We start from the raw sequence: 26,609 nt of genomic DNA, 5'->3' as shown, positions 1-26,609 counted from the left end.
ATGTTTAAACAGACTAGCAATAACACTAGCAAGCTTGGAAAAAAAACAAAAAAAAACTTTTAAATAAATTTACAAGCTATATAAAAAAACGCTACTGCGCTTTTAAGAAAACATAAAAATGTGACACAGTTGAATTAACAATGAACCAAATATGTTAAAACAACCAAATTTTAATAGAAAATGTATAAAGTTAGCAGAGGATTGCACCCACCAGCAAAAGGATGATTAACCCCTTAATACCCAAAACGGATAACAGTTGAAATAATAAACGTTTTTATCACAGTCAAACACACTGTCACAGGTCTGCTGTGACTGATTACCTCCCTCAAAACTAGTTTTGGAGACCCCTGGGCTCTGTAGAGACGTCCTGGATCATGGAGGAAGAAATAGGAAGACTGTGACTAAATTTTTACTGCGCAATAAAGCAATAAAATAGGCCCCTCCCACTCATATTACAACAGTGGGGAAGCTCAGTAAACTGTTTTTATTCAGAAAAAAACAACAGCCATGTGGTAAAAATCATGCCCAAATTCATCATCTAAATGGACATTGATTTTTTCCCTCCTTCAAATAATTGCGCTTAGTCTGTGGGGCTATTCTGGGAGACATACCGGCAGGAAGGAAAACGTTAAACGCGAAGAACACAAACCATCCGTCTTGATAAAGCCAACCGGCGAAACGCGTAGACGCAACCATTACAGCTCACATATACCCTGCAGGATCTCAATCACAATTTGAGTACAGGGGAAGAAGAAAAGAAACAAACGGCCGTTTGTACACTAAGTATCGGAGGAACCGCCAAACACGTCGGAGCGTGTAGCGGAAGTATTCACCTGACTCGAAAGCCTGCTGCCAAATACTGACAGCCAGAGATATTTTGAACAGAAGGTGCTGAACCATCAGAGCCACACAGACTGAAATAGGCTCCGAGGAACCAAGCTTACAGGCTAGTCTTGTATCGTACAAGATTGGAGAGAGAAAAGGCATAAACATCTTCCTGGTAAGATAAACAAACAAACCGCCAGACACAGCAGGTGTCAGAAGACCCGGTAAGCTCATTAGAAACACTTGTTACAAATTGCATAAAAAAGACTGAAGTGTTACAAGGTTACCCCTCTAAGAAATAGCGGAAATTTATTGGACTACAAATATATTTTTATACTGGAAAAAGACTTTTAAACATCAAAGCAATTTTTATGAACATTTTATTTCTGACAATTAGTCAAGAAAATATCTTTTTAAAGACACTACTTTTTCAGATGCAAATATAAGGTGGATTAAGGTGGTTACATAGCCATTGTTTAACTAGAGTGTTGCAATAATCTAGACATAAAGGTTAAGATACAGAGAAACCCAAAAATATAAAGTTTAAAAGGGAGACGTCCCATACTTTAATATATTAGCACTACTTCATCCTACCCTAGACTGATTATACTGTTTATATTATTGTTTTTTATGATTTTTTGATTTATATATGTTTTTAGATTGTCCTCCAGCAATAAATATTGTGCAAATTTTAAATCTCCATATTGTCTTTAAAGCTTTTTTAGCGCTCCCAAACTTCAATAATTGACTTTTGTTTGGTTTATACTAAAAATTGGTAATCATAGGGAAGATTACCTGTGAGGGAGCTTAAGGATAATAACCTGGCGCTTATCTTAAATTAACCCACGCATAAAGTTTTATCACCAAGTACCTCAGAAAAAATGATTAACATGCCAGTAAACGTTTTAAAAATTGAAAATTATGAAGTGTTATTAATAAGCCTGCTGCTAGTCGCTTTCACTGCAGTGCAGGCTCAAATATTATTTTAATATTGACAGTATTTTCTTAGTGAAATTCCATTCCCCAGAAATACCTCAGAGTATACATACATACATATCAGCCTGATATCAGTCGCTACTACTGCATTTAAGGCTGCACTTACATTACATCGGTATTAGCAGTATTTTCTCAGTCAATTCCATTCCTTAGAAAATAATTTACTGCACATACCTCCTTGCAGGTGGGCCCTGCATGCTATCCCCTGTTCTGAAGTTACCTCACTCCTCAGAATGGCCGAGAACAGCAAGTGGATCCTAGTTACGACCGCTAAGATCATAGACAAACTCAGGTAGATTCTTCTTCTAATGCTGCCTGAGAACAAACAACACACTCCGGTGCCGTTTAAAATAACAAACTTTTGATTGAAGAAATAAAAACTAAGTTTAACACACCACAGTCCTCTCACACGTCCTATCTTTAGTTAGGTGCAAGAGAATGACTGGATATGACGTAGAGGGGAGGAGCTATATAGCAGCTCTGCTTGGGTGATCCTCTTGCACTTCCTGTTAGGGAGGAGATATAATCCCATAAGTAATGGATGACCTGTGGACTGACTACACTTAACAGGAGAAAAGCATATTGTTTTTCTAGTCTTGAAGACAGGTTTGATAAGAGGAATCTGCCCCTGGGTGGATGAGATTTGAAACCTTTCCTGTAACCCTGGAACAATGACCTCCAGAACCCAAGGGTCATGCACGTCTCCCAGCAAAGCCTCCACAAAGAGATATAGTCTGCCCCCAACACGATCCAGCGACGGATCGGGGGCCGCCCCTTCATGCCCTGCATGGATTTACTCCAAGATTGAGATACTTTCAAAGTTCCCTTGGACTGATCAAGTTTCACAGAGGGCTGCTGGCGTTGGGATTTATCCAAATGAAAGGGACGAAAATTAGGACCCTGTCCTTTAGGTTTGCTCTTCTTATCCTGTGGTAAAAAGGCACCCTTACCGCCAGTGACCGTGGATATGATAGAGTCCAATCCTGGACCGAAAAGAACCTTCCCCTTAAATGGAAGCAAAAGCAATCTAGATTTTGAAGTCATGTCAGCAGACCAAGACTTCAGCCACAGAGCCCTACAGGCTAGAACAGAACAGCCTGATGTCTTGGCATTCAAGCGAATAATCTGCATATTTTCATCGCAAATAAACGAATTCGCTACCGTCAAGGCCTTAATTCTTTCCTGGATTTCATTGAGGGGAGTCTCCACCTCGATCATCTCAGACAGAGAGTCACACCAATAGGTAGCGGCTCCCACCATCGCAGCGAACGCCGCTGCAGGCAGAAATAAAAATCCTGTGTGCTGAAACATCTTTCTCAACAGAGTTTCTAGCTTCTTATCCACAGGCTCCTCAAGTGGGATAGTGGTGCGCTTAGCAAGCGTGGAGATAGCTCCATCCAACTTAGGGACAGACCCCCACAACTTTAATTGGGAGTCAGGAACCGGGAACAATTTATTAGGAAGAAGTGAAAAAAGAGGATCCGAGCCTTTCCCATTCATTTTTAATAATATTTGCCATCTAACCGGGAAAAGGGAAAGTTTGTGGCACCAACCTGTCCTCATAAACCTTATCAAGCTTAGGAATAGAAGGTTCCTCGGGTTAACTTAGGTTCTGGAACCTCTAACATAGCCAACACTTCCTTTAACAGAAAGCCTAAGTGCTCTCTCCTAAATTTAAGTCTGGTTCCTCCGCAGCCGGAGGCTTAGAGGCAGCCGATTCCGACCCAGAAAGAGTCTCCTCTGAAGTATCAGAGGCGTCTTCATCAGCGGATAATCTAGTATCAGATAAATCCAGCAAGTTGATAGATGACCCATGGAAAGGATAGCAGTATTTAACCATTCGCTTGCGCTTAGCAGGGCAAGGTAAAGCACTAAAGGCCGCAGACACTGCAGTTTGCAACTGCTCTGTCGTGCATTGGGGAGCTGCATGTGTAATAGGAGATGATTGCAGGGAACACAGCTCGCAGGACGGAGACCCCTCAGAGGTGGATGGCTCAGAGGTACTAAATATCTTGGTCTTTTTAGATATAACTACCTTATAAAGGCATGTAGAACATAATCGAGCAGGCGGGTATACCGTAGCCTCCTCACAATAAAAACAGGTATTAGATCTGAGTAAAGAGGGAGTACCCTCTAACGCAGGGTTATTCAAACCAAGGGTCAGGACACATTACTAGGTCGCAACATCATGTTTACTGGGTCTCAACTTGTGTGTGTGTGTGTTGTAGGAGAGAGTGTGTGTATGTGTTTTGTAGAAGAGAGTGTGTAATGTATGAGAGTTTGTGTGTGTGTGGTGTGTGTATGAGTGTGTATGTGTGTTGTAGGAGAGTGTGTGTAGTGTGTTTGTGTTATATGAGAGTGTGTGGTGTATGAGAGAGTGTGTATGTTATTACCTTTCACAACACTTTCAAGTTTGACTACAATCAGGAATAAGAAAATTTATGCTTACCTGATAAATTTATTTCTTTTTTTACACAATGAGTCCACGGATCATCTTAATTACTAATGGGATATTCACCTCCTGGTCAGCAGGAGGCGGCAAAGAGCACCAGAGCAAAGCTGTTAAATTCGACCGAAGTTAAGGATAGAAAGGAAAAACCAAGGTGCAGAGGTGTCTGAAGTTTATAATAACCAACAACCTGTCTTTCAAGAACAGGGCGGGCCGTGGACTCATCGTGTCAAAAAAGAAATACATTTATCAGGTAAGCATAAATTTTATTTTATTTTTTAAGACACAATGAGTCCACGGATCATCTTAATTACTAATGGGATCCAATAGCAAAGCTAGAGTACACAGATGATACGGGAGGGACAAGACAGGGAACCTAAACGGAAGGCACCACTGCTTGAAGAACCTTTCTCCCAAAAGCGGCCTCAGCCGAGGCAAAAGTTTCAAATTCATAGAATTTTGAAAAAGTGTGCAGAGAGGACCAAGTTGCAGCCTTGCAAAACTGTTCCACAGAAGCTTCATTTTTGAATGCCCATGAGGAAGCAACAGCTCTTGTGGAATGAGCCTTAACTCTCTCAGGAGGCTGCTGTCCAGCAGTCTCATAAACAAAACGTATGATACTCTTCAGCCAAAAAGAAACAGAAGTAGCTGTAGCTTTCTGTCCCTTACGTATTCCTGAGAATATCACAAACAAAGAAGAAGACTGACGAAAGTCCTTAGTCGTCTGCAGGTAAAACTTTAAAGCACGGACCACGTCAAAATTGTGCAGAAGTCGTTCAATCTGAGAAGAAGGATTAGGACACAAAGAAGGAACAACAATCTCCTGATTAATGTTCCGATCAGAAACAACCTTATGAAGAAATCCTAATTAAAATCGAAAAAACATAATTTATGTAAGAACTTACCTGATAAATTCATTTCTTTCATATTAACAAGAGTCCATGAGCTAGTGACGTATGGGATATACATTCCTACCAGGAGGGGCAAAGTTTCCCAAACCTTAAAATGCCTATAAATACACCCCTCACCACACCCACAAATCAGTTTAACGAATAGCCAAGAAGTGGGGTGATAAGAAAAAAAGTGCGAAGCATATAAAATAAGGAATTGGAATAATTGTGCTTTATACAAAAAAATCATAACCACCACAAAAAAGGGTGGGCCTCATGGACTCTTGTTAATATGAAAGAAATGAATTTATCAGGTAAGTTCTTACATAAATTATGTTTTCTTTCATGTAATTAACAAGAGTCCATGAGCTAGTGACGTATGGGATAATGACTACCCAAGATGTGGATCTTTCCACACAAGAGTCACTAGAGAGGGAGGGATAAAATAAAGACAGCCAATTCCTGCTGAAAATAATCCACACCCAAAATAAAGTTTAACAAAAAACATAAGCAGAAGATTCAAACTGAAACCGCTGCCTGAAGAACTTTTCTACCAAAAACTGCTTCAGAAGAAGAAAATACATCAAAATGGTAGAATTTAGTAAAAGTATGCAAAGAGGACCAAGTTGCTGCTTTGCAGATCTGGTCAACCGAAGCTTCATTCCTAAACGCCCAGGAAGTAGATACTGACCTAGTAGAATGAGCTGTAATTCTCTGAGGCGGAATTTTACCCGACTCAACATAGGCAAGATGAATTAAAGATTTCAACCAAGATGCCAAAGAAATGGCAGAAGCTTTCTGGCCTTTCCTAGAACCGGAAAAGATAACAAATAGACTAGAAGTCTTACGGAAAGATTTCGTAGCTTCAACATAATATTTCAAAGCTCTAACAACATCCAAAGAATGCAACGATTTCTCCTTAGAATTCTTAGGATTAGGACATAATGAAGGAACCACAATTTCTCTACTAATGTTGTTGGAATTCACAACTTTAGGTAAAAATTCAAAAGAAGTTCGCAACACCGCCTTATCCTGATGAAAAATCAGAAAAGGAGACTCACAAAAAAGAGCAGATAATTCAGAAACTCTTCTAGCAGAAGAGATGGCCAAAAGGAACAAAACTTTCCAAGAAAGTAATTTAATGTCCAATGAATGCATAGGTTCAAACGGAGGAGCTTGAAGAGCTCCCAGAACCAAATTCAAACTCCAAGGAGGAGAAATAGACTTAATGACAGGTTTTATACGAACCAAAGCTTGTACAAAACAATGAATATCAGGAAGAATAGCAATCTTTCTGTGAAAAAGAACAGAAAGAGCGGAGATTTGTCCTTTCAAAGAACTTGCGGACAAACCCTTATCTAAACCATCCTGAAGAAACTGTAAAATTCTCGGTATTCTAAAAGAATGCCAAGAAAAATGATGAGAAAGACACCAAGAAATATAAGTCTTCCAGACTCTATAATATATCTCTCGAGATACAGATTTACGAGCCTGTAACATAGTATTAATCACGGAGTCAGAGAAACCTCTTTGACCAAGAATCAAGCGTTCAATCTCCATACCTTTAAATTTAAGGATTTCAGATCCGGATGGAAAAAAGGACCTTGCGACAGAAGGTCTGGTCTTAACGGAAGAGTCCATGGTTGGCAAGATGCCATCCGGACAAGATCCGCATACCAAAACCTGTGAGGCCATGCCGGAGCTATTAGCAGAACAAACGAGCATTCCCTCAGAATCTTGGAGATTACTCTTGGAAGAAGAACTAGAGGCGGAAAGATATAGGCAGGATGATACTTCCAAGGAAGTGATAATGCATCCACTGCCTCCGCCTGAGGATCCCGGGATCTGGACAGATACCTGGGAAGTTTCTTGTTTAGATGAGAGGCCATCAGATCTATCTCTGGGAGCCCCCACATTTGAACAATCTGAAGAAATACCTCTGGGTGAAGAGACCATTCGCCCGGATGCAACGTTTGGCGACTGAGATAATCCGCTTCCCAATTGTCTACACCTGGGATATGAACCGCAGAGATTAGACAGGAGCTGGATTCCGCCCAAACCAAAATTCGAGATACTTCTTTCATAGCCAGAGGACTGTGAGTCCCTCCTTGATGATTGATGTATGCCACAGTTGTGACATTGTCTGTCTGAAAACAAATGAACGATTCTCTCTTCAGAAGAGGCCAAAACTGAAGAGCTCTGAAAATTGCACGGAGTTCCAAGATATTGATCGGTAATCTCACCTCCTGAGATTCCCAAACTCCTTGTGCCGTCAGAGATCCCCACACAGCTCCCCAACCTGTGAGACTTGCATCTGTTGAAATTACAGTCCAGGTCGGAAGAACAAAAGAAGCCCCCTGAATTAAACGAAGGTGATCTGTCCACCACGTTAGAGAGTGTCGAACAATCGGTTTTAAAGATATTAATTGATATATCTTCGTGTAATCCCTGCACCATTGGTTCAGCATACAGAGCTGAAGAGGTCGCATGTGAAAACGAGCAAAGGGGATCGCGTCCGATGCAGCAGTCATAAGACCTAGAATTTCCATGCATAAGGCTACCGAAGGGAATGATTGAGACTGAAGGTTTCGACAAGCTGTAATCAATTTTAGACGTCTCTTGTCTGTTAAAGACAGAGTCATGGACACTGAATCTATCTGGAAACCCAGAAAGGTTACTCTTGTTTGAGGAATCAAAGAACTTTTTGGTAAATTGATCCTCCAACCATGATCTTGAAGAAACAACACAAGTCGATTCGTATGAGACTCTGCTAAATGTAAAGACTGAGCAAGTACCAAGATATCGTCCAAATAAGGAAATACCACAATACCCTGTTCTCTGATTACAGACAGAAGGGCACCGAGAATCTTTGTGAAAATTCTTGGAGCTGTAGCAAGGCCAAACGGTAGAGCCACAAATTGGTAATGCTTGTCTAGAAAAGAGAATCTCAGGAACTGATAATGATCTGGATGAATCGGAATATGCAGATATGCATCCTGTAAATCTATTGTGGACATATAATTCCCTTGCTGAACAAAAGGCAATATAGTCCTTACAGTTACCATCTTGAACGTTGGTATCCTACATAACGATTCAATAATTTTAGATCCAGAACTGGTCTGAAGGAATTCTCCTTCTTTGGTACAATGAAGAGATTTGAATAAAACCCTATCCCCTGTTCCGGAACTGGAACTGGCATAATTACTCCAGCCAACTCTAGATCTGAAACACAATTCAGAAATGCTTGAGCTTTCACTGGATTTACTGGGACACGGGAAAGAAAAAATCTCTTTGCAGGAGGTCTCATCTTGAAACCAATTCTGTACCCTTCTGAAACAATGTTCTGAATCCAAAGATTGTGAACAGAATTGATCCAAATTTCTTTGAAAAAACGTAACCTGCCCCCTACCAGCTGAACTGGAATGAGGGCCGTACCTTCATGTGAACTTAGAAGCAGGCTTTGCCTTTCTAGCAGGCTTGGATTTATTCCAGACTGGAGATGGTTTCCAAACTGAAAATGCTCCTGAGGACGAAGGATCAGGCTTTTGTTCTTTGTTGAAACGAAAGGAACGAAAACGAATGTTAGCCCTGTTTTTACCTTTAGATTTTTTATCCTGTGGTAAAAAAGTTCCTTTCCCACCAGTAACAGTTGAAATAATAGAATCCAACTGAGAACCAAATAATTTGTTTCCCTGGAAAGAAATGGAAAGTAGAGTTGATTTAGAAGCCATATCAGCATTCCAGGTCTTAAGCCATAAAGCTCTTCTGGCTAAGATAGCCAGAGACATAAACCTAACATCAACTCTAATAATATCAAAAATGGCATCACAGATAAAATTATTAGCATGCTGGAGAAGAATAATAATATCATGAGAATCACGATTTGTTACTTGTTGCGCTAGAGTTTCCAACCAAAAAGTTGAAGCTGCAGCAACATCAGCCAATGATATAGCAGGTCTAAGAAGATTACCTGAACATAGATAAGCTTTTCTTAGAAAAGATTCAATTTTTCTATCTAAAGGATCCTTAAACGAGGTACCATCATAGATCAAATTCCTTATAAGACAGTTTCAGGAATGGGAAAAAATGCCAAATATCAAGCTTCTAGCAACCAGAAGCAAATGAAAAATGAGACTGAAATAATGTGGAGACAAAAGCGACGCCCATATTTTTTAGCGCCAAATAAGACGCCCACATTATTTGGCGCCTAAATGCTTTTGGCGCCAAAAATGACGCCACATCCGGAACGCCGACATTTTTGGCGCAAAATAACGTCAAAAAATGACGCAACTTCCGGTGACACGTATGACGCCGGAAACGGAAAAGAATTTTTGCGCCAAAAAAGTCCGCGCCAAGAATGACGCAATAAAATGAAGCATTTTCAGCCCCCGCGAGCCTAACAGCCCACAGGGAAAAAAGTCAAATTTTTGAGGTAAGAAAAATATGATAATTAAATGCATAATCCCAAATATGAAACTGACTGTCTGAAAATAAGGAAAGTTGAACATTCTGAGTCAAGGCAAATAAATGTTTGAATACATATATTTAGAACTTTATAAATAAAGTGCCCAACCATAGCTTAGAGTGTCACAGAAAATAAGACTTACTTACCCCAGGACACTCATCTACATGTTTGTAGAAAGCCAAACCAGTACTGAAACGAGAATCAGTAGAGGTAATGGTAAATATAAGAGTATATCGTCGATCTGAAAAGGGAGGTAAGAGATGAATCTCTACGACCGATAACAGAGAACCTTATGAAATAGACCCCGTAAAAGGAGATCACTGCATTCAATAGGCAATACTCTCTTCACATCCCTCTGACATTCACTGCACGCTGAGAGGAAAACCGGGCTCCAACTTGCTGCGGAGCGCATATCAACGTAGAATCTAGCACAAACTTACTTCACCACCTCCCTTGGAGGCAAAGTTTGTAAAACTGATTTGTGGGTGTGGTGAGGGGTGTATTTATAGGCATTTTAAGGTTTGGGAAACTTTGCCCCTCCTGGTAGGAATGTATATCCCATACGTCACTAGCTCATGGACTCTTGTTAATTACATGAAAGAAACTACCTTATTTGAATGGAAAATAAGGTAAGGAGACTCATACTGCAATGCAGAGAGCTCTGACACTCTACGAGCAGAAGAAATAGCAACAAGAAATAAAACTTTCCAAGATAACAAGGAATGCATAGGCTCAAACGGAGTCCCTTGACCTTACAAACTAATTCAGACTCCATAAAGGAGTAACCGATTTGTACACAGGCCTGACAAAAAGATTGTACATCTGGAACATCCGACAGACGTTTAAGAAATAAAATAGAGCAAGCAGAAATTAGACCCTTTAGGGAACTCATCGATAAGCCTCTCTCCAAACCTTCATGGAGAAAATACAAAATTCCAGGAATCCTAATTCTACTTTCATGAGTAGCCCTTGGAATCACACCAATAGAGATATTTAGTCCATATCTTATAGTAAATCTTTCTAGTTACAGGCTTACAAGCCTGAATTCTAATCTCTATGATTGAGTCAGAAAAACCTTGCTTGGCTATAATTAAGCGTTCAATCCCCAAACAGTCAGCTTGAAAGAAACTAGATTTGGGAAAAATAAGGACCCTTGAATTAGAATGTCCTTTCTCAACAGAAGTCTCCAAGGTGGCAGAGAAGACATGTCCACCAGATCTGCATACCAAATCCTGTGAAGCCAAGCAGGGGCTGGATCACCGATGCCCTCTCCTACTTGATTTGGCCTGAGGAAGAGGCGCAAACGGAGGGGACAGGTATGCTATACTGAAAGTCCAAGGAACTGCCAGAACATCTGTCAGTTCCGCCTGGGAGTCCCTGGACCCTGCCCCGTATCTCGGGAGCTTGGCATTCTGTCAAAATGCCGTGAAGTCTAATTCCGGCTGACTCCACTCGAGAATCAGAATTTCATTTTCTTCTGATGGAAAGAGTCCACAGCTGCATTCATTACTTTTGGGAAATAAGAACCTGGCCACCAGGAGGAGGCAAAGACAACCCAGCCAAAGGCTTAAATACTCCTCCCCTCATCCCCCAGTCATTCTGCCGAGGAACAAGGAACAGTAGAAGAAATTTCAGGGTGAAAGGTGCCAGAAGAATATAAGGATGCCCCACATAAAATTACAGGTGGGGAGATGTGGACTCTTTCCATCAGAAAAAAAGAAAATTATCAGGTAAGCATAATTTATGTTTTTCTTCTTAAATGGAAAGAGTCCACAGCTGCATTCATTACTTTTGGGAAAACAACACCCAAGCTATAGAGGACACTGAATGCCAAGATGGGAGGGTACAATAGGCGGCCCATACTGAGGATAAAGTAAAATGAAACGATAAAGTAAAATGAAACGATCTTACCGGAATCTACGCCGTGGAACTGCAACACGGCCTTTCAAGTGTGACGAATAGTGGCATCGCCTCCGCCATGGACTCAAGAAAAGGAAGCAGGCAGCGGAGCAAAGTTCGGCAACGCCGATTGCTTGAGGAGCTGTTAATCTGAGTCGGGATGGTTTCGCAGAAAGACTCTCCATGCATCTCCGGACTCTAACTTTCATCCAAGCCCTCACTTAGAGACTGACAGGACTACTTAAAACTCCTGTCCCATTCCAAAGAGTACTACACTCCAAAAGAGAAAAAAAAAAAAAAAAATTAAAAAATTCTGACACGTCTCTGCCAACCTCCTAGGATGAAAGGCAAAGAATGACTGGAGGATGAGGGGAGTGGGAGGAGTATTTAAGCCTTTGGCTGGGTTGTTTTTGCCTCCTCTTGGTGGCCAGGTTCTTATTTCCCAAAAGTAATGAATGAAGCTGAGGACTCTTTCCATTTAAGAAGAAAATTACAGTAGTGCCCCTTCATATTAGTCCCAAAATCTTGCCTCGAGTTGCCTAATAAAGTAATTTTTGATTTTATTGGAAAAATATGCATTGTTTTACAGGCCCGACTTCCACCCCTCTGAAAGCCTATTAAATGGCAAAGTAATATTATGGACATATATTGTCAAGTTTTTATAATGTTTTTATATGCATATTATGTGGAGTGACATTTTGAGTTTATTGTCTGTTTAAGGACAAGAAACTGGTTATATTATTTGGTCTAGAAACATTGTGCACATATATTAGTCAATGTAGTTAACTAGACATGTACATTTCATTTTTAGACAAATAAATTAAAGGACAAATGTTTCAATATTTGTTGCTTTCGTGTAAAAACTATTCGTGAATGTCCCTTTATAGAAAAATTAAAAAAAAAAATGGTTGGATTCTTTGTGTAGTTAAAAACCTTTACTCTACACTATTATGTAATAATTTACCAATGTCATTGTCAGTTGATTGATTCCGAAATGTACTTTCATTAATAAACAATTTCCAAACAAAACTTTTTTCATGGTAAGAGATTCATACAAATATTTTTTTTTATTTGCACGTGTGTGTGCGCGTGTATATATATATATATATATATATATATATACATACACAAAAAGTTAATAATGTCACACAACACAGCAGCAAGAGCTCAGTGAACACTCTGCTATAATAAACTGCAAATCTATCTGACAAAGAAGCAAAATTAAGTTCTCTGGATACACACCTGCCTCCTCCCCCCACTCCTCCTCTTCCTCCTCCTCATCCTCCACTTTCCGTTTCTCTCCAGGTTTTGCTTTTTTAAATTTCTTTGAAGCTTTTTTCTCCGCTCTCAATTTTTTCTTCTGGTCAGCTTTCTCCTCTTCCTGTTGGGCTAGTTTTGCTTCTTTTGCAGCAGCCTGAAGTAGTTAAAAATAAATAATTAAATATAAATATATATATATATATATATATATATATATATATATATATATACAGGTGGCACTTGGTTTACGCTATTTCAATTTGCGCCGTTTCAGAATAACAAACTTTTTTCAGTCATGTGACTGCTATTGAAAAGCTTTGGAAATCAATGCACTAATTAAAATAGCCAGTAGGTGGAGCAGGCACTTCCCTATTATCCTCCTGTCCAGCTGCTTGAGGTGAGGGTGCCTAACTGCTTATTAATCACTGCAGATTGAAATGCATAGAATAGGTGCAGACCCAATATTATCTAACATGCTAACAATTGCAGAAAATGCAAGTAAAAAAAACGTTTTTGTTCATTAAACTTAGTTTGATGATGATGCAATCTGTTGTGTAATTATTTTATTCGGTCATGTTTAGCAAATGTTTTTGTTCATTCATCTTAGTTTGATGATGATGATACAATCTATATTATTAGGTTTATAATGCTGTTTAGCATTTAAAGTCGTCATTTAAAAGCTTTAAAAATAATGTATTAGGTGTTATTTATGACAATTTTGAGAGGGGCCTGGAACCTAACTCTCTCACTTCCCATTGACTTACATTATAAACTGGGTTTAAATTTACAACGGTTTCGATTTACAACCATTCCTCCTGGAACCTAACCCATAAGGGCTACCTGTATATATATATATATATATATATATATATATAGAGCCTAATTCAACAACTGAGACAAATATATTTAGATCAATGTATTGATTTATACAAATGGACAGGGTGCACAATATAAAATTATAGGTGACTAACCTTTGCTCGCTGCTCACTGATTCGAGACAACTTATTTTCTGTCTTCTGTACAGCTGTATCCCAGTCTTCTAATGAGCCTAAGGTGAAAATAGGATTCAGTAAACTAAAGAAATTGCACAATATGGGCTTTCTTTAAATGTGAATTTAAAGGTTATATTTAGTTCAAACTTACCCTCTATTCTCTCCAAAGCAAGGAGAACGTCACACACATGCTCTGGATAGTCTGTAGTGCATTGGACAGCTCGATGTAAGGCCTTCCTACAGTGTTGGGTATCTCCGTGTGCTCTAGGGAAAATTAGTCTAGATTTTAAACAAATACTCTGCAGAAAGTTTTTTAAAGTAATGTGATGGCTAATATTCTATTTTCCTATTAGAATAAAATCTATGACTGAAAGAGAAGTTGTCTCTTAGTATATCTTTATGCCAAATAACCATCAAAACTGCATTGCAAAATTACCAGCATCCAATTAGAGCTGTTTGGAAAGAGGACTATGGATGAAGACGAATAGCAGATGTTTTTTTTTAAACTCTCCAATACTCTATAATGCCCCTGAATGCCATAATGCATGGTGAGGTTTGCAGCAGTTTTTAGTTAGTGAACCTCCAGAAGCATCACTGTGTAGAAGATTTAAAACCTATTTGTTTGGAGCATTAGTATTTACTCCCTTACTCTTGGGGCTTCCCATTTCCCACTCAATAACTTAAATGACAGTCATATTTTTAAAGTGACAGTAAATCCTAGTGTTTTTGAAACGCTATGATTTACTAGTGCTACAAATAAAGGTAATTTTTGGTCATGAAGTTTAAAAAAACTTGATGCTAAAAGTTCCTTTATTTGCAGCGAGTTTATGCTAAGCTGATCGCCTCCGGCCATCAACGGCAAGTCTCCTTTACGTCAATACCGTCCTCTTAGCCAATAGCATGCAAGCCATACAGCAAAATGCTGATTGGCCCACACGGCTATTGGCTAAGAGGTGAAAATGTCACCTCACTAAAAAAATAGCGTTTTGCAGTGGGCAATTGAAGGCGCTCAGTTTGGCATAAAATCGCTGCATGACTAAAAGTCCCCTTTATTTGAAGCACTGGTAAATCCTAGGGTTTAGAAAATGCTATGATTTACCATCACTTTAAAAGAACCCACTTTTTCCTGAAAAATTCTCCTCCGTTCTTCACATTTACTGTACATCAACACATATCAACAACCATTATATAAATGTACTGCTGCAGAACAGGATTCCAAGACTAAAATACACACAAGCAAATATTGTACTTGTGCTGTAAGTCTAAGTTACCAAGACGACGCAGCATTGGATTATATAATAATTGCATCACCAAAACCAGACACCCAAGCCCACCAATCATTGATATGCAAAGAAACGTAAATGGAATATGAATAGCTAGAACTGTGACTTACAATTAACAGATCTACCCGTTTCTGGCACAGCCAGTGCATAGCAACACAGACATTAGCATCAATTTAAATAACTGAAGAGCCACTACAGAGCAGACAGCATCTCATATTAGCAGGAACTATTTGTTCCAGAAATTGTTGAGCTGTATTTTAAATAAAACCTGAAGCTGCACCTGAAGACAGCTTTGTGATAATTTTAATAAAAGGCTTATTTTAACTGCAATCTTTTGAAAGCAACAAGGTTGACTCAGAGAATGTTGGGTAGCTTGGTTCCCTGGAGGTGACACAGCGCCGCCACTTTCAACACTTTCTGCTTCTATACACGGTTTGGGAGAACCGGGGCTGGCAGTGAGCACCTGAAGGGAAGTGCTAACATTGCTTCATACTTTATCCTTTCTAATAAGCATCTCATATTAACCTACACTACAATCTGTGGAATGGACAAATGCCTCCAAAAGGGTTAAAGTGATAGTAAATCCTAGTGTTTGTGAAACGCTAGGATTTACCAGTGCAACAAATAAAGGGGACTTTAAGTCATGAAAACAAAATGTATGCTTACCTGATAAATGTATTTATTTCCAGACATGGAGAGTCCACAAAGTCATTCTAATTACTAGTGGGATATTCAACTCCTGATCAGCAGGAGGAGGCAAAGAGCATCCCAGCAGAGCTGTTAAGTATCACCTCCCTTACCCCTAAACCCCAGTCATTCGGCCAAAGGAAAATGGAAAAAGGAGATAACACAAAGGTATAGCGGTGCCTGAGGTTTAACAAAAAATATCTGTCTTATAAAAGGACGGGGTTGTTGACTCTCCATATCCAGAAAGAAATTAATCAGGTAAGCATAAATTTAGTTTTCTTTCCTATGACATGGCGAGTCCACAACCTTATTCTAATTACTAGTGGGAACCAATAACCAAGATAGAGGACAGTCGAGGCTCAAGTATCAAATTTGTAGAATTTTGAAAAAGTATGCAAAGAGGACCATGTTGCCGACTTGCAAATCTGTTCCACAGATACTTCGTTTTTGAAAGCCCAGGAAGAAGATACAGCCCTAGTGGAATGAGCTGTAATTCTCCCAGGAGGCTGCTGACCAGCTGTCTCATAAGCCAACATGATGACACTTCTCAACCAGAGAGAAAGGGAAGTAGAAGTGGCCTTCTGACCCTCATAAAGGCAAAGAATGACTGGAGTTTGTGGGTAAAGGAGGCGATACTTAACAGCTCTGCTGGTCAGGAGTTGAATATCCCACTAGTAATAAGAATGACGTTGTGGACTCCATGTCATAGGAAATAAAAAATAAATACTTCATGTTGAAAGTTCCTTTATTTGTTAGCAGCGTTCGCTGCGCTGAGCGCCTCAGGCCGCCCACGTCAGAACGTTATTTTGCACTGAGGTACTCTTAGACAATAGTATGCTAGCTATCCAGCATAATGCCAACTGGCCCACACAGCTATTGGCAGAATAGCGTTCTGCTGTGGGCGGCCTGAGGCGCTCAGCATGGCGAACGCTGCAAACAAATAAAAAAACAGAATTTATGCTTACCTGATAAATTACTTTCTCCAACGGTGTGTCCGGTCCACGGCGTCATCCTTACTTGTGGGAATCTCTCTTCCCCAACAGGAAATGGCAAAGAGTCCCAGCAAAGCTGGCCATATAGTCCCTCCTAGGCTCCGCCCACCCCAGTCATTCGACCGACGGACAGGAGGAAAAAATAGGAGAAACCATAGGGTGCCGTGGTGACTGTAGTTAGAGAAAATAATTCATCAAACCTGATTAAAAAACCAGGGCGGGCCGTGGACCGGACACACCATTGGAGAAAGTAATTTATCAGGTAAGCATAAATTCTGTTTTCTCCAACATTGGTGTGTCCAGTCCACGGCGTCATCCTTACTTGTGGGAACCAATACCAAAGCTATAGGACACGGATGAAGGGAGGGAGCAAATCAGGTTACCTAAACGGAAGGCACCACGGCTTGCAAAACCTTTCTCCCAAAAATAGCCTCCGAAGAAGCAAAAGTATCAAATTTGTAAAATTTGGCAAAAGTGTGCAGTGAAGACCAAGTCGCTGCCTTACATATCTGATCAACAGAAGCCTCGTTCTTGAAGGCCCATGTGGAAGCCACAGCCCTAGTGGAGTGAGCTGTGATTCTTTCAGGAGGCTGCCGTCCGGCAGTCTCATAAGCCAATCGGATGATGCTTTTAAGCCAAAAGGAAAGAGAGGTAGAAGTTGCTTTTTGACCTCTCCTTTTACCAGAATAGACGACAAACAGAGAAGATGTTTGTCTGAACTCTTTTGTAGCTTCTAAATAGAATTTTAGAGCACGGACTACATCTAAATTGTGTAGCAAACGTTCCTTCTTTGAAACTGGATTCGGACACAAAGAAGGTACAACTATCTCCTGGTTAATATTTTTGTTGGAAACAACCTTTGGAAGAAAACCAGGCTTAGTACGCAAAACAACCTTATCTGAATGGAACACCAGATAGGGCGGAGTACACTGCAGAGCAGATAACTCAGAAACTCTTCTAGCAGAAGAAATAGCAACCAAAAACAAAATTTTCCAAGATAACAACTTAATATCTATGGAATGTAAAGGTTCAAACGGAACCCCTTGAAGAACTGAAAGAACTAGATTTAAACTCCAGGGAGGAGTCAAAGGTCTGTAAACAGACTTGATCCTAACGAGAGCCTGAACAAATGCTTGAACATCTGGCACAGCTGCCAGTCGTTTGTGTAGTAAGACAGATAAGGCAGAAATATGTCCCTTTAGAGAACTCGCAGATAATCCTTTATCCAAACCTTCTTGTAGAAAGGAAAGGATCTTAGGAATCTTTATCTTATTCCATGGGAATCCCTTGGATTCACACCAGCAGATATATCTTTTCCATATTTTATGGTAAATTTTTCTAGTTACCGGTTTTCTGGCTTGAACCAGAGTATCTATCACAGAATCTGAAAACCCACGCTTTGATAGAATCAAGCGTTCAATCTCCAAGCCGTCAGCTGGAGGGAGACCAGATTTGGATGTTCGAATGGACCCTGAACAAGGAGGTCCTGTCTCAAAGGTAGCTTCCATGGTGGAGCCGATGACATATTCACCAGGTCTGCATACCAAGTCCTGCGTGGCCACGCAGGAGCTATCAAGATCACCGAGGCCCTCTCCTGCATGATCCTGGCTACCAGCCTGGGAATGAGAGGAAACGGTGGAAACACATAAGCTAGGTTGAAGGTCCAAGGCGCTACTAGTGCATCCACTAGAGTCGCCTTGGGATCCCTGGATCTGGACCCGTAGCAAGGAACCTTGAAGTTCTGACGAGACGCCATCAGATCCATGTCTGGAATGCCCCATAATTGGGTCAACTGGGCAAATATCTCCGGGTAGAGTTCCCACTCCCCCGGATGGAAAGTCTGACGACTCAGATAATCCGCCTCCCAGTTTTCCACTCCTGGGATGTGGATCGCAGATAGGTGGCAGGAGTGATCCTCCGCCCATTGTATTATTTTGGTCACTTCTTTCATCGCCAGGGAACTCCTTGTTCCCCCCTGATGATTGATATAAGCAACAGTCGTCATGTTGTCTGATTGGAATCTTATGAATCTGACCTTTGCTAGCTGAGGCCAAGCCCTGAGAGCATTGAATATCGCTCTTAGTTCCAGAATGTTTATCGGGAGAAGAGACTCTTCCCGAGACCATAGTCCCTGAGCTTTCAGGGATTCCCAGACCGCGCCCCAGCCCACTAGACTGGCGTCGGTCGTGACGATGACCCACTCTGGTCTGCGGAAGCTCATTCCCTGGGATAGGTGGTCCAGGGTTAGCCACCAACGGAGTGAATCTCTGGTCTTCTGATCTACTTGAATCACTGGAGACAAGTCTGTATAGTCCCCATTCCACTGTTTCAGCATGCACAGTTGTAATGGTCTTAGATGAATTCGCGCAAAAGGAACTATGTTCATTGCTGCAACCATCAACCCTACTACTTCCATGCACTGAGCTATGGAAGGACGTGGAACTGAATGAAGAACTTGACAAGCGCTTAGAAGTTTTGACTTTCTGACATCTATCAGAAAAATCCTCATTTCTAAATAATCTATTATTGTACCCAAGAAGGGAACTCTTGTCGACGGAGACAGAGAACTTTTTTCTATGTTAACCTTCCATCCGTGAGATCTGAGAAAGGCCAGAACGATGTCTGTGTGAGCCTTTGCCCTTGAAAGGGACGACGCTTGTATTAGAATGTCGTCCAAGTATGGTACTACTGCAATGCCCCTCGGTCTTAGAACCGCTAGAAGGGACCCGAGTACCTTTGTGAAAATCCTTGGAGCAGTGGCTAACCCGAATGGGAGGGCCACAAACTGGTAATGTTTGTCCAGAAAGGCGAACCTTAGGAACTGATGATGTTCTTTGTGGATAGGAATATGTAGGTACGCATCCTTTAGATCCACGGTAGTCATAAATTTACCTTCCTGGATTGTAGGTAGAATCGTTCGAATGGTTTCCATCTTGAACGATGGTACTCTGAGAAATTTGTTTAGGATTCTTAAATCCAGAATTGGTCTGAAGGTTCCCTCTTTTGGGAACTACGAACAGATTTGAGTAAAATCCCATTCCTTGTTCCGCCATTGGAACTGGGTGTATCACTCCCATCTTTAACAGGTCTTCTACAAAATGTAAGAATGCCTGTCTCTTTATTTGGTTTGAGGATAAGTGAGATATGTGAAACCTTCCCCTTGGGGGTAGTTCCTTGAATTCCAGAAGATAACCCTGAGAAACTATTTCTAGCGTCCAGGGATCCTGAACATCTCTTGCCCAAGCCTGAGCAAAGAGAGAGAGTCTGCCCCCCACTAGATCCGGTCCCGGATCGGGGGCTACTCCTTCATGCTGTTTTGTTAGCAGCAGCAGGTTTCTTGGCCTGCTTACCCTTGTTCCAGCCTTGCATCGGTTTCCAGGCTGGTTTGGTCTGTGAAGCATTACCCTCTTGCTTAGAGGATGCAGAATTAGAGGCCAGTCCGTTCCTGAAATTACGAAAGGAACGAAAATTAGACTTATTCTTGGCTTTGAAAGGCCTATCTTGTGGGAGGGCGTGGCCCTTTCCCCCAGTGATGTCTGAGATAATCTCTTTCAATTCTGGCCCAAAGAGAGTTTTACCCTTGAAGGGAATATTAAGCAATTTTTTCTTAGATGATACATCCGCTGACCAAGACTTTAGCCAAAGCGATCTGCGCGCCACAATTGCAAACCCTGAATTTTTTGCCGCTAATCTAGCTAATTGCAAAGCGGCATCTAAAATAAAAGAATTAGCCAACTTAAGTGCGTGAACTCTGTCCATAACCTCCTCATATGGAGTCTCTCTACTGAGCACCTTTTCAAGTTCCTCGAACCAGAACCACGCTGCTGTAGTGACAGGAACAATGCACGAAATGGGTTGCAGAAGGTAACCTTGCTGTACAAAAATCTTTTTAAGCAAACCCTCCAATTTTTTATCCATAGGATCTTTGAAAGCACAATTATCCTCGATAGGAATAGTAGTGCGCTTGTTTAGAGTAGAAACTGCCCCTCGACCTTAGGGACTGTCTGCCATAAGTCATTTCTGGGGTCGACCATAGGAAATAATTTCTTAAATATAGGAGGGGGGACAAAAGGTATGCCGGGCTTCTCCCACTCCTTATTCACTATGTCCGCCACCCGCTTGGGTATAGGAAAAGCGTCGGGGTGCACCGGAACCTCTAGGAACTTGTCCATCTTGCATAATTTTTCTGGAATGACCAGGTTGTCACAATCATCCAGAGTAGATAACACCTCCTTAAGCAGTGCGCGGAGATGCTCTAATTTAAATTTAAATGTCACAACATCAGGTTCAGCCTGTTGAGAAATTTTTCCTGAATCTGAAATTTCCCCATCTGACAAAACCTCCCTCATGGCCCCTTCAGATTGGTGTGAGGGTATGACAGAGCAATTATCATCAGCGCCCTCTTGCTCTTCAGTGTTTAAAACAGAGCAATCGCGCTTTCTCTGATATGCAGGCATTTTGGATAAAATATTTGCTATGGAGTTATCCATTACTGCCGTCAATTGTTGCATAGTAATAAGCATTGGCGCGCTAGAAGTACTAGGGGCCTCCTGCGTGGGCAAAACTGGTATAGACACAGAAGGAGATGATGTAGAACCATGTCTACTCCCTTCATCTGATGAATCATCTTGGGCAACTTCATTATCTGTGGCAGTACTGTCCTTACTTCGTTTGGACGCTATGGCACAATTATCACACAATTTTGAAGGGGGAGACACATTGACTTTCATACATATAGAACATAGCTTATCTGAAGGTACAGACATGTTAAACAGGCTTAAACTTGTCAATAAAGCACAAAAACCGTTTTAAAACAAAACCGTTACTGTCTCTTTAAATTTTAAACAGAGCACACTTTATTACTGAATATGTGAAAAAATATGAAGGAATTGTTCAACCAAATTTTCACCACAGTGTCTTAAAGCATTCAAAGTATTGCACACCAATTTTCAGAGCTTTAACCCTTAAAATAACGAAACTGGAGCCGGTTACAGTTTTAACCCCTCTACAGTCCCAGCTACAGCCTTTGCTGCGACTTTACCAAACCCAGGGGGGAATATGATACCAAATGAAGCCTTCTAGGAACTTTTCCAACTACTTTCAGATCCTCACACATGCATCTGCATGTCTTGCTCTCAAAAGTAACTGCGCAGTAATGGCGCGAAAATGAGGCTCAGCCTACAACTGGGAAGGCCCTTCCTGACTGGAAAAGGTGTCTAACACAGTGCCTGACGTTAAAAAACGTTCCCCAAGTTTATAAGTGTGAATTACCAGCATAAACATGTATAAAATGCCCAAATAAAGCAATCGATTTTGCCCATAAAAGTGTCTACCAGTTTTATAGCCCATATTAAGCCCTTTATTCTGTTTGAGACTAAGAAAATGGCTTACCGGTCCCCATGAGGGGAAATGACAGCCTTCCAGCATTACACAGTCTTGTTAGAAATATGGCTAGTCATACCTTAAGCAGAAAAGTCTGCTAACTGTTTCCCCCAACTGAAGTTACTTCATCTCAACAGTCCTATGTGGAAACAGCAAACGATTTTAGTTACTGTCTGCTAAAATCATCTTCCTCTCACAAACAGAATTCTTCATCTTTTTCTGTTTCAGAGTAAATAGTACATACCAGCACTATTTTAAAATAACAAACTCTTGATAGTAGAATAAAAAAACTACAACTAAACACCACATACTCTTAACCATCTCCGTGGAGATGTTGCCTGTGCAACGGCAAAGAGAATGACTGGGTGGGCGGAGCCTAGGAGGGACTATATGGCCAGCTTTGCTGGGACTCTTTGCCATTTCCTGTTGGGGAAGAGATATTCCCACAAGTAAGGATGACGCCGTGGACCGGACACACCAATGTTGGAGAAAAAATTTCAACATGAAGTATTTTATATTTAATGTCTGAATGTCCCCTTTATTTGTTGCACTGGTAAATCCTAATGTTTCACAAATGGTAGGTTTTACTATCACTTTAATTGATCTGTTTGTGCTAGGTAACATTAGAGTTTACAGAGAATCTATTTTAGATTATCATAAATTGCTTATATTAAAGGAACAATTTACTCATAAATGGTGCAACATATCTGTTAAACTCTAAAGGGACAGTAAATTCAAAATTAAATGGATTGGGAAGAGCATGATATTTTAAACAACTTTCCAATTTACTTCTATTATCAATTTAGCTTTGTTGAAGAGTAATCTCAGGAGCATGAACATCTTTAGCCATTTGGCAGTAGTGTTTGCAAGAATATTTATAGCAATTTTATACATCAGTGCTTAACAAATATGTTCCAAATGTAAAAGCCAACCAAAAAATCTAGGAGGTGCGTGTGTGAGTATACGTGGCATTATATATTTTTAAATAAATGATTCAGACACAAGGGGTATGGCTTGCTTATTTCCAAAAATATGCATATATGTATTGTTTCATGCTGCCCTTCATACGGCTCCTCTTAATTGCCCCAGCTGCCCCCCACATGGGTCCTCCTAACATTTCAAAGGGTAGATTCACACCTTTCATATGAGGGGGTCTATCTTCCCTCTAAGTGGTGTGTGGAAGAAGGAATGGGCTAAGAAACTCCCCTCCCACTTGCAGCACCATCTATAAAAAGTGCCTCTGCCTTGGGTACTCTTTATCATTGTCACATACAGCATGATCACGCCACACATCACAGACTAACAAGAGGAGGACTGGGAATGAGAAGGAATTTTAAAAGTGCCTTTAAAATTGAGATTACCTTTTTGTATTCAAAATGAAATATCACTTTAAAGTGACTTAGTTATGCAATAATTATCTTATGTATTCAATTAGAATCAGTAGCTCATATCTAAAACAAACAAAAAAACAAAAAACTGAAAAAATGTATACATAAGCAAACATAAATAAATAAAACATTACAGGATGATAAAAAGCAGCATCCAATTAAAGCTTACCTCTCCAAATTGTAGTATTCAAGCCACATGTTGGCAAATTTAGAATTTCCTCTGGTCATAATACTGTCCCAGATCTCCCTAGCTTTCTGCATGTTGTTACAGTGTCGTGCCTGTAGTTGAAGAGGAGCAGTTATTTCACAAAATAGGAGTAGGCATAGATAATTCAATACAGAGTATAAATAATTGATGATAAAAAAAAAAACAAAGACAAATGTAAAAAATAGTTACCCAGTGTTAGCCAGAAACACCACAAAATTTTAAAATTTAAATTTTTCACAGTCCGTATATGCTGCCTATTTGTTTTTGTTTTTTTAACTGCATTACAAGTGGAGCACAAAATTTTGCTTTCGCAATAAGGATATTTGAGCTCCACTGAGAAATGCCAGCGCATGCAAATGTGTGCTGGTATTACAAGTTACGTGCAATGCAAACGCAACCTCAAGTTGTATTTTGTGGGGAAGCTTTGCGCTCACATGAGCACGCTTCTAAAGAGGTTCCAATGGGAGCCATGTTCTCATGCTGTCAGACACAGAGTGAGAACTAGCACAGCGAAGGGGGTAAGTCGCACAGCGATGGGCAGCAGATTTTAAATATATTTGTATATGAATATATACATATATATTTATGTTTTTATATGTGTATAAACACATTAACACACACATATACAGGGAGTGCAGAATTATTAGGCAAGTTGTATTTTTGAGGATTAATTTTATTATTGAACAACAACCATGTTCTCAATGAACCCAAAAAACTCATTAATATCAAAGCTGAATAGTTTTGGAAGTAGTTTTTAGTTTGTTTTTAGTTATAGCTATTTTAGGGGGATATCTGTGTGTGCAGGTGACTATTACTGTGCATAATTATTAGGCAACTTAACAAAAAACAAATATATACCCATTTCAATTATTTATTTTTACCAGTGAAACCAATATAACATCTCAACATTCACAAATATACATTTCTGACATTCAAAAACAAAACAAAAACAAATCAGTGACCAATATAGCCACCTTTCTTTGCAAGGACACTCAAAAGCCTGCCATCCATGGATTCTGTCAGTGTTTTGATCTGTTCACCATCAACATTGCGTGCAGCAGCAACCACAGCCTCCCAGACACTGTTCAGAGAGGTGTACTGTTTTCCCTCCTTGTAAATCTCACATTTGATGATGGACCACAGGTTCTCAATGGGGTTCAGATCAGGTGAACAAGGAGGCCATGTCATTAGATTTTCTTCTTTTATACCCTTTCTTGCCAGCCACGCTGTGGAGTACTTGGACGCGTGTGATGGAGCATTGTCCTGCATGAAAATCATGTTTTTCTTGAAGGATGCAGACTTCTTCCTGTACCACTGCTTGAAGAAGGTGTCTTCCAGAAACTGGCAGTAGGACTGGGAGTTGAGCTTGACTCCATCCTCAACCCGAAAAGGGCCCACAAGCTCATCTTTGATGATACCAGCCCAAACCAGTACTCCACCTCCACCTTGCTGGCGTCGGACTGGAGCTCTCTGCCCTTTACCAATCCAGCCATGGGCCCATCCATCTGGCCCATCAAGACTCACTCTCATTTCATCAGTCCATAAAACCTTAGAAAAATCAGTCTTGAGATATTTCTTGGCCCAGTCTTGACGTTTCAGCTTGTGTGTCTTGTTCAGTGGTGGTCGTCTTTCAGCCTTTCTTACCTTGGCCATGTCTCTGAGTATTGCACACCTTGTGCTTTTGGGCACTCCAGTGATGTTGCAGCTCTGAAATATGGCCAAACTGGTGGCAAGTGGCATCTTGGCAGCTGCACGCTTGACTTTTCTCAGTTCATGGGCAGTTATTTTGCGCCTTGGTTTTTCCACACGCTTCTTGCGACCCTGTTGACTATTTTGAATGAAACGCTTGATTGTTCGATGATCACGCTTCAGAAGCTTTGCAATTTTAAGAGTGCTGCATCCCTCTGCAAGATATCTCACTATTTTTTACTTTTCTGAGCCTGTCAAGTCCTTCTTTTGACCCATTTTGCCAAAGGAAAGGAAGTTGCCTAATAATTATGCACACCTGATATAGGGTGTTGATGTCATTAGACCACACCCCTTCTCATTACAGAGATGCACATCACCTAATATGCTTAATTGGTAGTAGGCTTTCGAGCCTATACAGCTTGGAGTAAGACAACATGCATAAAGAGGATGATGTGGTCAAAATACTCATTTGCCTAATAATTCTGCACTCCCTGTATATGTATATAAGCATATACATATATATTTACAGGGAACACACAGTTCCCCATAGACCGCAATGTAAAGGCACTTTTCAGTGCTGTTTTTTTCTTACACCACATACCGGCCACTTAACTCCACATAACAGTTTTTTCTGCAGTTTTATAAAAAAAAATATATATATATATATTATATCTATATATGTATGCTTACCTGATAAATTATTTTCTTTCCTGGCATGGAGAGTCCACAATTCCATTCAATTACTGTTGAGAATTCAGCTCCTAGCCACCAGGAGAAGGCAAAGACACCCCAGCATAGCTTAAATATCCCTCCCCTTTCCCATAATCCCCCAGTCATTCAGTCGAGGGAAAAGGAAAGAGAAATACAAGGGGTAAAGGGGTGCCTGAAGAATATATACAAATAAATGCCGCCTTAAAAAATATAAAAGGGCTGTCGTGGACTCTCCATGCCAGAAAATAAAATAATTTATTAGGTAAGCATACATTTTGTTTTCTTTCCAATGACATGGAGAGTCCACATTTCTATTCAATTACTGTTGGGAAACCAATACTCAAGCTAGAGAGGACACAGAATGGGTAGGGAGGGAGAAATAAAGGCAGGCAGGCAGACCTAAACTGAAGGCACCACCACTTGAAGCACCCTTCTCCCAAAAGAAAACCTCTGCTGAGGTAAAAAGAATCAAGGATATAAAAAAGATAAAGGT

General features: G+C 40.5%; 1 protein-coding gene across 1 annotated transcript in view; it reads right to left on the bottom strand.

Annotated features, from left to right (window-relative positions):
• Window positions 1–12,668: 12,668 nt before the first annotated feature.
• Window positions 12,669–26,609, bottom strand: part of SART3 (spliceosome associated factor 3, U4/U6 recycling protein) — a 165,787-nt gene continuing 151,846 nt past the window's right edge. Inside the window, exons 8-11 of the mRNA XM_053699834.1 lie at window positions 23,678–23,787; window positions 13,928–14,040; window positions 13,756–13,832; window positions 12,669–12,938 (exon numbers count right to left, since the gene is read on the bottom strand). Coding sequence (XP_053555809.1) covers window positions 12,669–12,938; window positions 13,756–13,832; window positions 13,928–14,040; window positions 23,678–23,787 — 570 coding nt within the window. The remainder of the gene's footprint in view (window positions 12,939–13,755; window positions 13,833–13,927; window positions 14,041–23,677; window positions 23,788–26,609) is intronic.

The sequence above is a fragment of the Bombina bombina genome, chromosome 2 (assembly GCF_027579735.1).
Source record: "Bombina bombina isolate aBomBom1 chromosome 2, aBomBom1.pri, whole genome shotgun sequence".
Lineage (NCBI taxonomy): Eukaryota > Metazoa > Chordata > Amphibia > Anura > Bombinatoridae > Bombina > Bombina bombina.
The sequence above is the reverse complement of the archived record's forward strand: the minus strand, read 5'-3'. Positions and strand labels throughout refer to the sequence as shown.